At 42.4% G+C, this 17,556-nt stretch overlaps 1 protein-coding gene across 6 annotated transcripts in view; it reads right to left on the reverse strand.

Moving 5' to 3' along the window:
* AMOTL1 (angiomotin like 1) overlaps positions 1-17,556 on the reverse strand; it is a 161,368-nt gene that overhangs the window by 37,884 nt on the left and 105,928 nt on the right. For all 6 annotated transcript variants that reach the window (XM_061440183.1, XM_061440182.1, XM_061440181.1 and 3 more), the window contains 2 exons: positions 15,303-15,447; positions 14,034-14,123 (listed from right to left, as the gene is read on the reverse strand). In XM_061440183.1, coding sequence (XP_061296167.1) covers positions 14,034-14,123; positions 15,303-15,447 — 235 coding nt within the window. The remainder of the gene's footprint in view (positions 1-14,033; positions 14,124-15,302; positions 15,448-17,556) is intronic.

The following is a 17,556-nucleotide window of genomic DNA, read 5'->3' on the forward strand; positions in this document are numbered from 1 at the left end:
ACAGGAATATACTCAGTATCTTACAATAACCTATAATGAAAAAGAATCTGAAAAGGATGATGATATATATATATCATATATACACACATATATATTTATATATGTATATACATAAAGTTGAATCATTTTGCTGTACACTTGAAACTAAAACAAAGTTGTAAATTAACTCTATACCTATCTATATAAAGAGGCAAGTACATCTTTACCTGGAGTAGACAGCTGTCACAGTGGCTGCTCAGAGAACTCTCCACTTGAAAAAATGTCTACTGTGGTCCCCGTTTTGCAGGGCTAAATTCCAAGCAGCCGCATCTGCATTACAAAGCCCCTCTCATCCCCAATCCCACACTCTCCATGTGACAGGAGCAAACCTGAAGGGCCCTGTGACCCGAGCCAGGCCAAGCGAAACGTCTGAAACTGCATGAGGGGGCACCTGGGCGAGCGGGATGCTGACACAGAACGGGAGCCCAGCTCTGAGGCCAGGGACCACATCCCACATGCACGCCGGACAGAGCGTGTACATGCAGAGGGTGAAGAATCAAGCAGATGGATATGGAGAGGCTATGGTAGGAAGGGGAGAGGGAAAGGGAAGTCCCCCCAAACCATCTCCCCTTGTATTCTCACAGACAGGCCGGCCTGGGCCCCTGGCCCCTGCGAAGCGTGTCTACACATCTTGCCTAGGGCCTCCTTCACATACAAGGATACTACAAAAACAAAAAAAACCCAAACCCAACAATAATAGTTTTCTTATCCAGGGCTAAGCTAGCCCAATCAAATTTTTCTTTTTGTAACCAAAAGGTCAATAATACATTCACTGTTCTTTCTTTACACCTCTATGCTCTCTTCCACCAAAAAAAGCCTTGGACTGCAAGGAGATCCATCCTAAAGGAAATCAGTCCTAAATATTCATTGGAAAGACTGATGCTGAAGCTGAAACTCCAATACCTTGGCCATCTGATGCGAAGAACTGACTTGCTGGAAAAGACCCCGATGCCAGGAAAGATTGAAGGCAAGAGGAGAAGGGGATGACAGAGGATGAGATGGTTGGATGGCATCACTGACTCAATGGACATGAGTTTGAGTGAACTCCCGAAGTTGGTGATGGACAGGGAGGCCTGGTGTGCTGTGGTTCATGGAGTTGCAGAATCGGACACGACTGGGCAACTGAACTGAACTGATTCCCTCCTCCACCAAGAAAGGACCTGGTAGTAATCCCTCAGGACAGGCTGCCCAGGACTCCTGGCAACAATTCTGGTAACTAGACACTGCTCCACCATGCTGATAAAACGGACTCCTTCTTCTGGAAAGACATCTGAATAATTATTTGCCTTATTATCCCTTCCTAAAATGTCCCCTCCTGTTTCTTCTTCCTTAGGATTCTTTGGCCATATCCTGGCACCGTATCTTGTAATTCTGAGCAGACGTGGCAGAGGAGCCTATTCCAAGGGTCAGCTATGATTCACGGAATAACTGGAGAGTCAGATCCACTTGCAAGTCTTCTCTGCTGGGGTTATAAGAGTGGAAAGACAAGAGGAAGGTACTCCAAGTACTTCACTATAAGCCAAGCTATTTAGGTTCATTTTGCCTCAAAGATATTCTCTTAACGCCCTCGGAAGCTCCTTCTTCCATCTGCCCTCACTCCCTCACTCCAGTTTGAAAGCTACACTGACACATCCAAAAAATATAATCCAAACAGAGCACTGTTTACAGCACGTAAGAGCAATCTGTTCACATGAAGTTTATCTGATGCAAAACAACCTGAGAGATGATCTACCTTTAAAAGCCACACTCATTCATTCAGAAATTCTAAAGTGACAATACAAAGCTGACTCCATATCCTCCCGGTTTGGCTTTTTGCTGTCTTTGTAAAATGGGCTGATAAGTTTCTCAGGTAAGGAAGCTCATTATTTCAGACCGGGCTGTTGGGCTCCCTGCCATCCTCGTACGCGCGTGCGTGCTGTCATGGTTCCCGGAAACAGCGAGACAGGGGCTGTGAGTGGGCGGCTAAATAAGTCTGTGAACAAACACAGAACACTCTAGCCAGGGTTTGCTTTAAATGGCTAAAAATGAACTGTTTCAAAATGAATTCTGTAATAAGAAAGATTAAGAACCAAACTCTGTTCTGCAGAGTCCTGGGAGGAGGAGGGGGAGGGGAAAAAAGGGATGCTGGGCCAGGTAGGAAGGAAGGGGCTCCTGACAAACGCGCCCCTGTCCTAACCAGAAACCTGTTTCGGCTTCGTGCGTTTTATCTGAGCTTCCAGATAAGCGTTCTTTTCTTCTTTATTTTGGCCACACCGCTCAGCATGGGGGATCTTAGATCCTCGACCAGGGATCAAATTTGCACCCCCCTGCATTTGGAGCATGGAGTCTTAGCCAGTGGACCACCAGAGAAGTCCCCGGATAAACTCTCTTTAAATAACACCTCTGAGGTTGAAAGCCAATCATTCAGACATTACAAGGGAAACACAGATTTGTGGAAATGGCTGCTGTTAAAATGTAGGGAAGACACTTGGAGAAATGAATCAATCAATATGGGAGGTAAAGCCTTATGTGTGAAGGATTCATTCAGTCTTCATTGCCCAAAGTTAAAAAGAAAATAGAAATTTTCCTTTTTACAAATGGAGAAGGAAATGGCAACCCACTCGAGTATTCTTGTCTGGGAAATCCCATGGGCAGAGGCGCCTGGTGGACTACAGCCCATGGGGTCACAGAGACGTAGCCACGACTTAGCGGCTAAACAGCAGCAGCATGGCAGCTACACTACTCTAACATACGCATCTGTTTTCCAGGCCCACACTGAAGGCTACACATTGATTCTTGCAATCAAGGAGACCTCTCCTGCATGGGAGAACCTGCACACATACACTTTGAGGAGGAAAGCAGTTCTTTCACGAGTCTTGACAGTTTTCTACTTGTACTCCAGGGACAGTGGCCAACGTCTGAGTTAATCCTTCCACCTCCTGGACTTACTGTATACCGTGTCTAAATCCTTCTATCTTTGTAGGATTTTAGGGATCTAAGATAGTAGAAATGTTTCCTATGGGAAGAAATAGAAAAAGTTTAGGCAACACCTCACCGAACGAGTGTTCTATTAATACACGATCAAATTCTAACTCAATCTTTAAAAATTCAAAAATAATCCTTTTCAGATGCTTTTCCCTGGAAAGTAACAAACTCAAACCACAAAATCTATTGATCTAATTGAGGAAAACAACACATTTGGTCTTACCATACTCTATTTATCTGCTGCTCTTTAGTATCCAGAAAGTGAGTTTAATACTGCAAAGTGCTTTTTATAGCACCCGATGTAAAATATTTCAGGTATGGATTTGGCAAAATATCTGAATAGCAGTAAAAGCTCTGTCAATATAACTTTTTCTAATCTAATCATTTTCAGTATTGCATTTTAATTTTAGAAACTATACTTATACTTTCAAGTATAATTCATAGGTATTTTTTAACCTGCCTAAATACATACACAACCTGCAAACTTACTCAGCAAAACCTTCTATATTCATACATCCATTCACCCGGCTCAGCCTCCTCATGTGCTGTTTGACCTTCCACTTTATATTTTTAACGTGAAGTAAAAACGTACTGCTACTTCTGTGTCACTGCAGACAGCATAATAAATTATGCAATGCATTAAAAATGTCAGGACGCACAGGGCATTTGATTTTGACTATACACCCATGCATGAATTGATTGTCAATGAAACCTGATGGCTTACGCTTTCTATAATCTCCACAGAAGTCCTTTTTTGCCTTCTCTCTTCTTCATACAAAATGATAAACAACAGACACGTCTGTTTCCAAGTATGACAAAGTCAGAACCTACCAGACAATTTTGCTGCCCCTGCAGAAAACAACCACAGAACCTGGACATAATGCAGAGACCAACGACCTGAAGGGAGTAAGATGTGAGGCAGGGGGACAGATGGTGAGGGGAGGCCTTTCGCTGCAGAGGTCAGAGCTGCACACGCTCGACCTGCACGGGGGCTGGACTGTGACAGCTGTCACGGCTTGTCTCACTGTACACTTAAAATGTGTCAACTTTACTGTATGAAAATATAGGTACGTGTTATAAACCTATATTTGGTTTAATTAAGGGCCTCCCTGATCACTCAAATGGTAAAGAACCTGCCTGCAATGTTGGGCAGGTTTGATCTCTGGGTCGGGAAGATCCCCTGGAGGAGGGCATGGCAACTCACTCCAGTATTCTTTCCTGGAGAATCCCATGGACAGAGAAGCCTGGCAGGTGACAGCCACAGAGCTGCAAAGAGTTGGACACAACTGAGAGACTAACACTTCACTTTCACTTCAAGGCATTATTATAATATGTATAATAAAACTATGCTTTCTAAACGGGACCTCTGAATGGCAGACACGGCTTAACACCAAAACCTGGGTGAAAGAAGCAGATGCTGGGGAAACTGTTATATGTGGGAACGGAAGTGGTTTAATCTCCTGATCAGGGAGAAAGAAATGAGTCACCTGCAATTACAGATTCTCCCTTCCTTTAGCTTCTGCGAGCTCTTCCATTGTCAATTTCATAACTTGCTTTGAGCAGATCCTTTTCTTCTTCTTTCTACCAAACCACAGTCTTTGTCGGCAAGAAGCAAATTAGAAGCAGATGCAAGCTTATTTTTAATGGTCCAAGACCAAATTTTCTGAACTTAAAAGAAACACTTTGTCCCCTCAAAGTTCTTGGATTCCATTAAGATACAACCGCATATTCTTCCAATTCATGAACCAAAAATAATTTCAAAAACTAATTGTAAGAAACCACACCCCAAGGTTACTTATTGTAATTTGTTTATTTTTTATTCTTATCATCCAGAGAACAAAGAGTTTAATTTCATAGACGTTTTGAGAAAACTTTTAAGATTCTAGGCTGGTCTCAATAATTTTCTTGTTTTAGTATCTGAGGAGATATACTGAATTATCCAGCAAGGCTTTTTATTATAATTGGCTCAGGTTCAAAGACAGATGTAAAAGGTTAAGAAACATAAAATGTTCATTCCAGTAGCTAGAACTCATTTGAGATGACTTGAATACACTATCATTAAGTTACAGTACTGGGCTAAATAATTTGCAGTAAAAATTCTAGTACAAGAATTATTTATGTTTGCTTACTAAGCTGGATTCTTCTCTGGGTAAAAAATGTGAAATCTCTTATTACTCCCAGAGCCAACAGAGATGACCTTTGGAGGCTGGAAAGGAAAAAAAAAACATAAGAAAAAGGAGGTCCCTATTCTTATCATGGTCTTGCATTAAGTACTGAGGGGGCCTTGGACAAATCGTTTAATCATCTTTGGTCACAGTTTCTTCTTTAATGAAGCATGGAGGCCACGCTAAGTGAGCTCTAAAATCATTGGGAATCCAACTCTGCTACCTGTCTCCAATGCCTGGTACACAGGAAGCAGCTCTCGAGAATCAGGATGCCCTGGGTTCAAAGCCTGTCTGCTCCACTTACCTGCCTGTATGACCATGGACAAGTTCCTTAACCTTCCTGTGCCCTAGTTCGCTCATCCGTTAAAGACCTGTAATACCTACTTCACAGGGCTGCTTGCAGGATAAACCGGGACTGTGCACTGACAGAGGTCAGCACGGTGCTTGGTGGACAGGAAGTGTTCAATCCGCGGTGGCCACCTCACCGTTTTTGCATGATCTGAACCAGGACCTGAAGGCTAGATTATGAGGGAGCACACTTGCAACTCCACCTAAAGGTAAACTTTGAACCATCAGATCAACAGCCTCTGAAATCACTGTCACTCATAATGGCCATCAGATGGCTTTTAACGAGCTCCAGTTCAGAGGATACACACACGGCTAGTAACCAGACTTATGGCCATTCAGATACTCCTCAATCCAAGAACTGTAGACCTCACCTCACAGCAGGATGCTTATGGGTAGATTAATGGCCCTGCTGGGAGATGGACCCCTAAGACCTCGGCACCCAGGAGGCTACCACCGGTGGCTAACCACAGGACTACCCTGCCCAGCCCTGTTTCCACCATTAGCTAATTACAGATTCCCACTGGGCTAACAAAGGCTTGTAACTGCATTCATACATGTCTCAGTTAATCTCATGTGAAATAACCATGCTCACCTAATTAGGAATGAAGTAAAAGATGACTAAAACCCTACCAGGAAAAGAAAATAACAATTGAATCCTGATTTATAAATTGGGACAATTAACAAAATAAGATCTAATAAATATTTCTGAAGTTATTTTCTATCCTCCTTCTTTGTTGGGGCTTCTCCTTTCCCTTCCTCCTCCATATGCATGCATGCTAAGTTACTTCTCCATAACCAGCGCCTAAAACAGAAGTCCACACATGATGGCCTGCAGGCTGAACCCAGCGCACAGCCACACCATCTGTCCATGGCTAATCTACAGTGACTTTCAGACCATAGGGACGGAGTTGAGTAGCTGCGGCCCCCAAGCCTAGACTTATTTACAGGCTGTCCCTTTATGGAAAGAGTTTCCTGATCAATGGTCTAGAACACAGCTCATTCACAGTAGGTAGCTAATAACTGTTTTGGACAAAATGATAATGGTCATCATTTCATTCAACATCCAACAAGTGCTTAATGCTTCCAAGCACCAGGCCCTGTGCCAGCTTCTGGAAACATAGTAACCTGAGACTAGAATGGTGAGAATGACAGGGTCCATGCCCTCATGGTGTGGACAGTTTAGAAAGGGAAGGGAGAAAATGGTCATCCAAATGGTTCCTTATTTACAGTATGATGAGTGTTTACAAAGGGAACAGGGAACTGGAGGGAGATATAAAAGGAAGACTGGATCTTATCTCAGGCAGCCTTCTCTGAGTAACTGCCATTTACTTTGAGCTGAGACCTGAATGTGGATTTCCTGGCTCTGAACTGTCAGCGAAAGTGAAGGGTCCCTGATGCCACATGAAATGCAAATGGGTTTCAGTCTGTGCTTTTTCCATCCATCCATCTAGCTATGAGTGCAAGGAACACAGATCATAATGAAGTTTAAGACACTTGATTTTTCAACCCTCAAACAGGAATAGTAAGCAAATAATTTAAAAACCAATGACATGAAAATCATAAGCCACGTTCGCTTGTTAGAGACTGGACATCAACATGTGACCAAGATACAGGTCTGTCATCAGCTCTGGCTCTTCAGGCAGAGAAAATCAGCCTAAATTGAATAACATTAATTTTCACACTTGGGGAGAAGATTTGATGGAATGTAAACAGACACCCTGCAGGCTGGATGCACTGCTGGTTGTCATGAAGGTTTGAAGTTTCTCAGTGCTGCCTGTCAAGGTTGATCAAGTGGTGTAAGCAGTCACACACTCTGCTTTCAAAACCTAGCAAGGCTCGGGAGGCCACACAGGCATTCCTTGGGAACATGACCCATTTCTCCACCCTGAAGACTGGCAGGTTCTTCTAGAGAAGGTGGAGGAAGGAAGCAAAGGAACAAGAAGAAGCGATGCAGAATAAATGTATAGCCTTACAAATCCATAAATGCAAGTCTGCAGAATAAATGCATAAAGTCTTCTTTGCATTTCCTATCACTGATGAGCCCACAGAGCTCTGCTGGCTGAATTGGGAAGATTTTGTTCTCTATTTCTTTCGATGAAATGTAGGTACAGGGAGATTAAGCATCTAACTTCAGGTCACTGAGCATGTGAGTGAGAACCCAAGAACTGGAAGATGTGGTGACTGATCCAAAATTAGGTTGCTTAAGCTTGTGCCTATCAAACCTTTGCTTTTTAAAACTGAATTTTTAGTCCTAGTAAAGCAAGGAGATCAAACCAGTCAATCCTAAAGGAAATCAACCCTGAATATTCATTGGAAGGACTGATGCTGAAGCTCTGATACTTTGGCCACCTGATACAAAGAGCTGATTCACTGGAAAAGACTGATGCGGGGAAAGATTGAAGGCAGAAGGAGAAGGGGATGACAGAGGATGAGATGGTTAGATAGCATCACTGACACAATAGACATGAATCTGAGCAAACTCTGGGAGATAGTGAAGGACAGGGAAGCCTGGTGTGCTACAGTCCATGGGATCACAAAGAGTAGGACATGACTGAGCGACTGAACAACAACAACTAAATTCAGAGGCCATCTAAAGGTTAATTTAGGGCAAGAAAATTTTCTCAGTTTAAGAAATGTACCTTATGTGTTATTAGCTAAGTCATATTTATAAAAAGTAATAGCCACATCACCAAGAATTTTTATAGCTTTAGCAAGTAAATTGTTTAAATCACCAAAATATCATGTTACTGATTATGTTAAAAAATGTTTAAATAGTTGAATATTTTAAAATCCATTGGTTAAAAATCCACTGGTTCCAAAATAAAACCTTATTGTATAAACTAAAAAAAAAAAAAAGAAATGTACCTTAGCAGGCTTTCGTGGACATTCCCTTCCTCTGCCCAGGATCTGATGTGTGGTGTCTGGCATGGTCTATGGACTGGTTTGTGCAAGAATATGGCAAGCTGCCCCCAAAACTTTTATATACCATAGTCAGCCTTCAACTTCAACATGACCACAGCAGAGTAAAAGAGGAGTCAGGGAACCAACTACATTTTAGTACATAGTAGTCATTTTCATGAAAAATACTACTGTTCCTGGAAGTAGAGGAAGATTCCCTTTACCTGGATATCTTCCTACTTGAAAAAGCAAGAGAGGAGGGGAAGGGGAAGGTGAAAGGCAAAAAAAAAAAAAAAATCAAGCATTTTTAAGTTGCTTCTATTCTATTGTCATTAATAATTTCACCTAATATCTTGAAATAACTGAGCAGAACCAGAGGTAGCTCCTAGCATGGGTGGGAGATTTTGAGCTAAAAAGAACATTTTGATACTGATGTGCCATGATGAAAATTTCAAGCCTGTTCTTACAAGATCTCCCACTTTTACTCATTTCCTCAATAAACATTTATTGAGCACCAGGTACATAAAGATCCAAGGGGTTTTAATGAAGGCTGGGGCTGGATGTTGACAAAGAATGCCTGTAATTCTCCCATCTAGTGCAGGAGATTCACACTAAGAAACGGTGCCCACAGAGAACATAGGCAAAATAAGTGATGCGGTACGGGCTTCGCGCCCAGGTGGCAGCTGCAAGCACCATCGGGCCCACAGAGGAGGAGGGAGCCCAGTGCATCCACGTGTGACAATGTCGAGCCTCTCCTTCCTAACGAAGCCCGACAGAAACCCACAGCAGGATGTAATGAAACACAATGAGGATTCAGAATACACTCCTTACGCTCTATGTGGGTCAACAGAATTAATATTTATGTCATTGTAATTTCTGCTTTGTGTTTCACATAAGCCCTTAGAGGAAATACAGAAAGAAGGATTTTCTTGTAGGAAATTATTTTTGCCTCTTTTATGTTCTAAAAGAGACAGAAAATCAAAGTATCTAAAGTAAGACTTAAGATGATGATTGTAAGATAAATTGAAAACGGCAAATTATTGTTATTTTTAAAACAGTGGTTCCACACTTTTTTTGGGGGGGGGTTCATTTTTAAACCCATGGGGATTATAAAGGAAATCAAATCCTATGAATTACTCTTATTTATACCCATAACTTATTAAACAAATAAATGAATGTCCCCAAAATATTTTTTTTTTCTTAGAGAGGGACATTTAACAGATAGAATTTAATATACATAGACTTCAGTTTAACCAAATATGCTGAACCCATGAGGCCTAAAGAATACCAAGGAGTGAATGGGGAGAGAAGTTTCTGGCCATCCTGTAACACACATGGGTTTTATCCTGGAATAATACAAAGCTGCCAAAGCTCATCAGCTCCCCCTCCACTCAAGAATATAAGATCTTTGCCAGTATAGTTTCCCCATATCTAATATTTTGTTTTTGACTTTCTGGCTACTAGTATGGGCTTCCCCGATGGCTCAAGCAGTAAAGAATACACCTGCAATGTAAGAGACACAGGAAATGGAGGTTCAATCCCTGGGTCAGGAAGATCCCCTGGAGGAGGAAATGGAAACCACTCCAGACATAATAGTGATAGAAATTCTGCAGAGTTACTAATTTTCAGAAAGAAACAGATAAAACATTTCACTTATTGACAAGACAGAGCTAAGAATGATGACAGACATTCCTGGAGAACTTCGTTTTGTGGACAGTTGTCTACGTTTCTCCGTGTGTGTGTGTGTGTGTGTGTGTGTGAGACAGATGAGTAAATGGGGAAACCAGGAATCTCAGTAAGTTAAAAAAGCTAAAGTACCCAGTTTCACTCAGCCAGATCAAAAAAGAAATTGGCTAGATGCCCTGTTTTTAAGGAGTAATTTGGCTGCAAACATATTTGGAAAAACAAGTAAAACCAGAAAAGGCTTTCCAGGTGGCTCCATTGTAAAGAATCTGCCTGCCAATACAGGAGACTCAGGTTTGATCCCTGGGTCGGGAAGATCCCCTGAAGAAGGAAATGACCAACCACTCAAGGATTTTTGCCTGGGAAATCGCTACAGACCATGGGCTCGCAAAGAGTTGGACATGACTGAGAGACTAAGCACACACACAAAATCAGAAAACACACATACAAATTTTTGAATTCTTCCAAAATGAACAATGCAACATCATGAGGTGACAGAGGAAAAACACTCCCCTGAGTCTTAAAACTCCTAAGCACTTCATTCAGAGAGATTTTTAATTCAGACAATCTCATGTCTAAAAGGAGCATAATTATCACTCTGTTGAATGCTTATTTCAACTTGTAGAGCTATGTGTAATGACCCAGGCAGACCACCCAGGCCTTTATCAGGCTCCAACGAAGAGCAGAGTTCTGTCTTTAAAGGCAAACTACTCTGGGCAGCAGGGAAACTTGGAAATCAGGCCAGGAAGGACATCCCCTTCCACTAATTGAGACTTTACAGAAATCCTCCCAACCGCTCATATTGCAAGAATGCCTTGAGTGTTTTGGGACTTGGACTCCAAGCTTCCGCTGGAACATGGAGCAAAAACATCATACATGTTATTCTCTATTTTCCCCTTTCCCTCTAACTTTTCCATTGGCCAAGGCGGTTGTCAGGGCCTTCCCAACTTAGCCTTAGCTACTGGTAGGTAGATCCAGAGACGTCACTACTGTTTGCTATGCAGTCAGTCTTAGCTTTCTCTTAGCCAAGCATTAGAATCTCAAAGGCTCATCTGAAAAACATGGCTCCTCTTGAGTGTACACTCAGTGTTTATGATTATGATTCTTAGGCATTGAAAAGTATTCTTATAATAGACTTTCTAAAGACTATACAGATAATGGAACACATTAATAACTGAAGAGATAGTGCTTTGTGCCTGCCATTCTGTGCCCACATGCTAAAAGGAAAGCCTGACAGAGAGCACCGCCCATCACCAGCCTCCAGGGTACGTCTGCACCTTTGTCATTACAGCTGCTCACTTAGCTACGGGCCGCAGCAGGAGATGACTCAGCACGCTCAAACCTTCACTTGTTACCGAATCCTCACGTCTCCTCCTCCTCCTCCTGCTTTTTATTGGTAAAGGATGACCATACATCCAGTGGCTCTAGTCACACTCATTTCACTCTATGTCATTATTCAGTTGGTCATCAAGTCCTCTAATTTATCAACTGTTGATCTGTCTCCTACCCTCCACTACTACTTCTTAGTTCAGGACCTCTACTTCTTTTGTCCAGATACTAAATTATCTGTTAATCAGTCTCCTTGTCTCCAGATTAGTTCTTCATGAATTTCCCTTCTTTTGTGCCTCCTTAACTAGCTTCTAAAACATAAGCCTTAGAAACAATGAAATCATAAACATACGTGAAGAAAACACAGGTGAATATGTTTATAATTTTGGAGTGGAAAAAGCATTTCTAAGCATGACCTAAAACCTAGAAGGCACAAATATAGTCACTTGGAAAATCTATAAGATAAAGGACACTATATTCAAAGATACAAAAACAACTGGGGAAAAAATATCTGCACTATATATGGCAGGAAATATGCTAATTTTCTTCATACAAAGAGTTCTTCCAACTCACTAAGAAAAAAAAAACTATTTGTAAATTTGAAATAACATCTCAAGTCCATCTCTTGGCCACTCCAGGAGAGGAAAAGCTAATGCAAATGATTATAAAGCTGGCAGGCAGGCACAAAGTGTCCTGCAAAGACTAGGTAATGAAACATTGGTTAGCTATCAGTGTTAGCAACCCTGCTTCAAAGGCCCTGCCGAGATGCAATTACATCACACGTCAACACTGAGGCACTCTTCAGCAGTTGAAAAATGCCCCTGGACTCTCTTGTTTATACCTTTGGAACAGCAGAACATATTTGCATGGAACAACTCATTCCTTGTAAAGCTGGAAGGGCCCCTTTGCCTGCATTATTGATGCTTTAGCTTTCAGCCAGAAGGTTAAAGTTGTCGGGAACATTTCTGAACTCACACAACACCAAAATCCTTTAGTCCATCAGCACAGCCTGAGCTGGGAGGCTGCAGCAAATGCTCACCTGATGAAACGCATTGACTTTTCCATTTTGATCTGAACTACGTGACAAAATAATATCTCCTGACAAGAAGGCAGAGTATCAGCAGAGTGACATTACTGACATAATGGCCACAAGGATACTTACTCTACCTAGTAATATGATCATCCAAAATTAAGGTGTCAAACCCAGAGGAATAGGGTGAGGAGGCACGTGGGTGGGAGGTTCAGGATGGGGAGGACACATGTATACCTGAGCCGATTTATGCTGATGTATGGCAAAAACCATCACAGTACTGTAAAGAAATTACCCTCCAATTAAAATATAAATTAATTTTTAAAAATTAAGGTGTCAAAATCTGAAATGCTAATAGTACAGATGACTCATTTGTCAAATGAATGCTCAGATGAAATGGTAAATCCACTGCATCTATGAGTAGAAATAACTTCTGTTAGGAAAGTGAATAACTCAAGATGCTTATATATATATATAGCTTTGTATACAAGTCTGGAGCACAGGCCAATTCACCTAATGCAAAGGAATCTGACGCAAAAGTTCAAGACTGTATGAGTGTCTATTTGCCAAACAGAGTTTTAAAAATGAAGTTGAGACTCAAGCTGGAGTCTGATCATGAGAAAATCTTGGAAAAACTGGAGCGCAATCGTGAGTAAATTTGGGAAAAACAAAGAAGAAACATTAACCCCAATGGACAGTATTGGGAATTAGAAAATGTAACCAAGTATTTCTCAGCTTTGAATATGTAGACCTGTAATGAGGGATCCAAGCACCAGAATATACTATCACTATACAGTGGATGGCCAGGGTTTGAACAACATTTTTTGCTGTTAGAACTGCCTTTAGCTGTGAGCACTTAACTCACAATGTTGCTGAGAATTATGACAGAGAAATGAATTCAATTTTCTATAGTTTCCCCAAAAAAAACAGCTGGATTTTTTATGTTTCTGATTTAGACAATGAATTTTCAGAAATTCAAACCCTAATTGATGGTTTTTCAAAATCCATTTGCTTCTATTATTTGCCTCTGGTGAAATTAATAGAGTATTTCCCAATAAATCTAGAGGCAGAGGAAGCCATTTTATTTCTGGCTGAAATGGGCTCGCTGGGTTCAGCATCGAGCATCAGCAATGAAGACCCTTGCTGGGAACATCTCCATTGCTTCACGCTGCCAGGGGCGGCCAGTTCAGAAATGCTCAACCTACGTGCACACAAAACACGACAAAAGAGCGAATCCCACCACAGACCTCCTTCCTTTTCCATGGAGATAAAGAACTATGCCTTACTTCAGGTGGTGAGGGCCAGGGAATACTGCAAGAGTGTTATTCCTCGGAGGGTATTGTAGAGAAACAGAAACTGAAGGTCAGGAGGTCAGAATAAACACTACTGAAATATTACAACCTCGGCTTTGTCTTGGGCAGACCCAAGAGGGCTTCATCTTAGGCCCAAGAGCTTATATGCCGAGTTAACAAATGAAAAGCAAGCAACACAAATCTTACTTAAAATGAACAGGCTTCTCCCCTTAGGCCCTGAGCTTTTAAAACCACACATTGGGAAAGATAAGCAAGGAGACTCACTCTGGGAAGCGTAAAGCCCCTCGGCCGCCCTGTCTTCATGTCCGTCATACTCCCTGCTGGACAGCTGTCTGTTGGCTGTCTCCAGTCGATCTGGACATAGAGAGGAGATGGTTACAAAGACATGCATGCGAATCTAAGTCATCCTGCAACTGACAAATGACCCAGGTGCTGAGAGCTGGTAGGGAGAGCTGCCCGGGAAGGAGCCCCAGACTGAACAACTCTTGGGGAGGAACAAGATGTTCCAAAACACTGAAAGGAAAGTCTTCAGTGGCCACGCCATGTCTTTATACTATCCACTGCCAAGGGGTGCACCAGCAACAGGCAGTGAAGAGCAGGTACCTGCAAGCCCAGCAAAGTCCTCGCAAAGGGCTTGAGTTCCCCTGGCCTCAAACTGAGCCCTCATCTAAACTTAACTATCAGTTCTCTGTAGCTAGGAAACAAAAAATTAAAAATAACAAATAAATAGCAGGAAACAAGTCAAGATGACCTAACGGATAAAGACTCTACTCAGTGAGTTCTAGGTTTGCTCATGCCATTTCATCAGTCTTCATTTATTCAATTAAATAATTCAACCTAACAAGGTTTTATTGAGCATACAGCATACCCAAAACTGAAGGGTTTACAGTAATTAAAAAAAATGTAGGTTCCAGCTACAGACTCCAAGTACACTGAGTCTTTTGACATGAGAGAACTGAAAAAAATGGCTTGGCTGACTGAAAGTGAAGTACAAGTTCATGGGTCAAATCAATCTGCATATGGGAGGTTGTCAAGATCCTGCAACATGGGACCCAGGCTTTCAGGAAATTGATATACGTTTACTCTTCTCAGAACCATGGGTTTGTTTTTTCTCTAAGAGGGACATGTGTCTAGCTCTGTCTTCTACACTATATATTGAGCAAGTGTTAAGTGTTGGCTTTCAAAGAATGCAATCAAATGCTTCAGCTTGATATGGTAAGGGTTGTGCATGCAACACTGGTCTTTTCAGACATTCCCATTCACAACAAGAATCATGCTAAGTACTTTTGAAGCAAGAAGGAGCTGCACACATATTCCCTCCCTTTCAAGGACTCATGCATAGAGGTTGTCACTTTTCAGGCTCAATGCTGCACTGGACAACCTATAAGGTGAAAAGAACACGTCTGCTCTTTGGTGCCCCTTCCCCAGGATGCTGGGATTTACAAGGTTATCTAACACAACTTGGACTTGGAGTTAGACTGTCAGCTACATGGGGCAAGGGTGTTTAGGGCAGGGAAAACGTGAGTGATGTACCTCGGAGGTCTCTGTTGAAGTCATGGAGCCTTCGAATCTCGCCTTCGAGTTTGTTCCTCATCGCTTTGTCCAGCGACTCTCGCTTGGTGGTAGACTTGACCAGGCTCTCGTAGGCTTCCGAGATTCTCTGAAGTTCTTTCTCAAACTGAAAGAAACAGCGTGGAAGTGGAACCTCTGACATTCTCACCCATGACTTGGTTATACCGATTCTTGGACATTCCCAGTGTGAAGGCTGTATCTTCATTGCAGCCTTTCTGCACCTCAAGTTTGGCTAGCAAATCCTGCAGTCGACTTCACCCCCCACCCCCACCCTGTGTCCCCCAGGGCCACGTTAGGATCCTGTGAATGACAGTCACAAGTCTGGTGGGACCATCTGATGTCACCTGGTACATCAGGTGTCTCTCAGTACAATGTCCATCAGATGTCTATCAGGAAGGGGTGAATTTAAACATAACGCATACTCTTATATTTTGTATGGTAATTTATAACTATTATTTTTTCCTAGTCAACTTAAGAAAAATATTAAAGTACAAGAAAACGAAAGGATCACAGCTAGAACCCAAATTCCCTGAGTCCAAGTACAGTGCTCTTCCTGAGACCCTCATCCTCAAAGGAATATAAAATCCACATGAAGAAAGGCTTCATCGCTTAGTTTTGTTACCCCTTTGTCTATGAAATTATCTATATAAAAGACTAATGGATTTGTATCTAAGTGTAAACCAATCTGCCAGATTGTTTCTCTATATGTGAGGGAACTGAAAAGACATGAATTTAAACCACCTTTTCTCTTGGATTTCACTGAATCCAGGGCTGTCACTGGTGAAGTCTTTAATCTATGGCATACATAAATCTATAACAAGTAGCTGAAACTGTTATAACAGGAGTCTAACACAATAGCATGTTTTAAAGTAGATATTAATAAATCCCATTTTATTGTTGTGCAACATACATGCAGGAGAAAAAGTAAAGTGAAAGTTGTTCTGTCGTGTCCGACACTGTGGACACTCTACAGTAGTCCATGGAATTCTCCAGGCCAGAATACTGGACAGAATACTAGAGTGGGTAGCCTTTCCCTTCTCCAGGGGATCTTCCCAACCTAGGGGTTGAACCCAGGTCTCCCAGATTGCAGGCACGTTCTTTACCAGCTGAGCCACAAGGGAAGCCCAGAAAAAGTAAAGAGTGCCTGCAAACTTGGCTACTAAAAGTTGGAATCAGAGGCAAAGTGACAGGGTTGAGAACACCAGCACCTCTCCCTGGGCACAAAGAGACCTGCCCTGCATTTTGGTCTCTTCACAGGAGAGCTGTGTACACCATAAGCCAGGTAACCTGATTGCCTGAACTCCAAACGCCCAGATCAGAAAGTTCCTGCTTAGACTCCTATAACTATTGCTAAACCAATACCTACCCTAACAGACACCTATCACACACTCACTGCGTGTCTGGGTGCCAGGGGAACAGAAATAAGACAGTGTCTGCTCCTGTGGGCCTTGCAGCCTGGCTGGCCTGTGTGTAGGCACACACGCCTCTCCAGTGCAGTCTGACAAAAGGTGTGGTGTTAATGCTATGGTAGCCTGCAGAGAAAGTCCTTAATTTAGCAGGGTAAGAAGGGGTTTCTTTAAAACAAGATTTCAGGGAAAATGCCATTTAAAATGAGTCCGGAGGGATGAACAAGAACTTGCCAAGCAGAAAAGAAAAGGCTAAAGGGCTTTGGCATTCAAAGCAGAAGACAGGGAGGGCATGAGCCAAGACAGAGCCATGAAAGAGTATGCGTGTGTCTGACAGGGCAGGTCATTTGAGGATGGCAGCAAGGGGCGAGAGACAGGAGCAAGGCAGCGCAAAGGCAGGGCTTTAAAGAGAACGACAGGGGTGGGAGAGCTTGGGGAGGGCAGGGCAGCATAAACCTCACCTGAGGTTTTACAGAGTTCAGACTAAAGGATGGGGCTGCCGAGACAGGAGGCAGGAGAAAGGAGTCCAGGTAAAAGCTGCTGTAAACAGTTCAGTGACACATGACAAAGAGTGAACCCAGACAACCAAAAAGACAGATCCCAAAGACACTGAAGAGTAGACTCAGTAAGCCTCCGTGACAGGTCTGGACAGGCAAGGGAGAAAGAAACCAAACACAGTCACAGCTTAGAAGACAGAGTAACAAGAGTCAGCCAAGATAAATGATGATAAGGCAAACACGTTTACCAAAGAAAGAAAACCAGTCTGGGTTTGGAGATACCAGGCCTGAAGTGCCTGCAGAACAACAAGG

This window comes from Bos javanicus, chromosome 15 (assembly GCF_032452875.1).
Source record: "Bos javanicus breed banteng chromosome 15, ARS-OSU_banteng_1.0, whole genome shotgun sequence".
NCBI classification, from domain to species: Eukaryota; Metazoa; Chordata; class Mammalia; order Artiodactyla; family Bovidae; genus Bos; species Bos javanicus.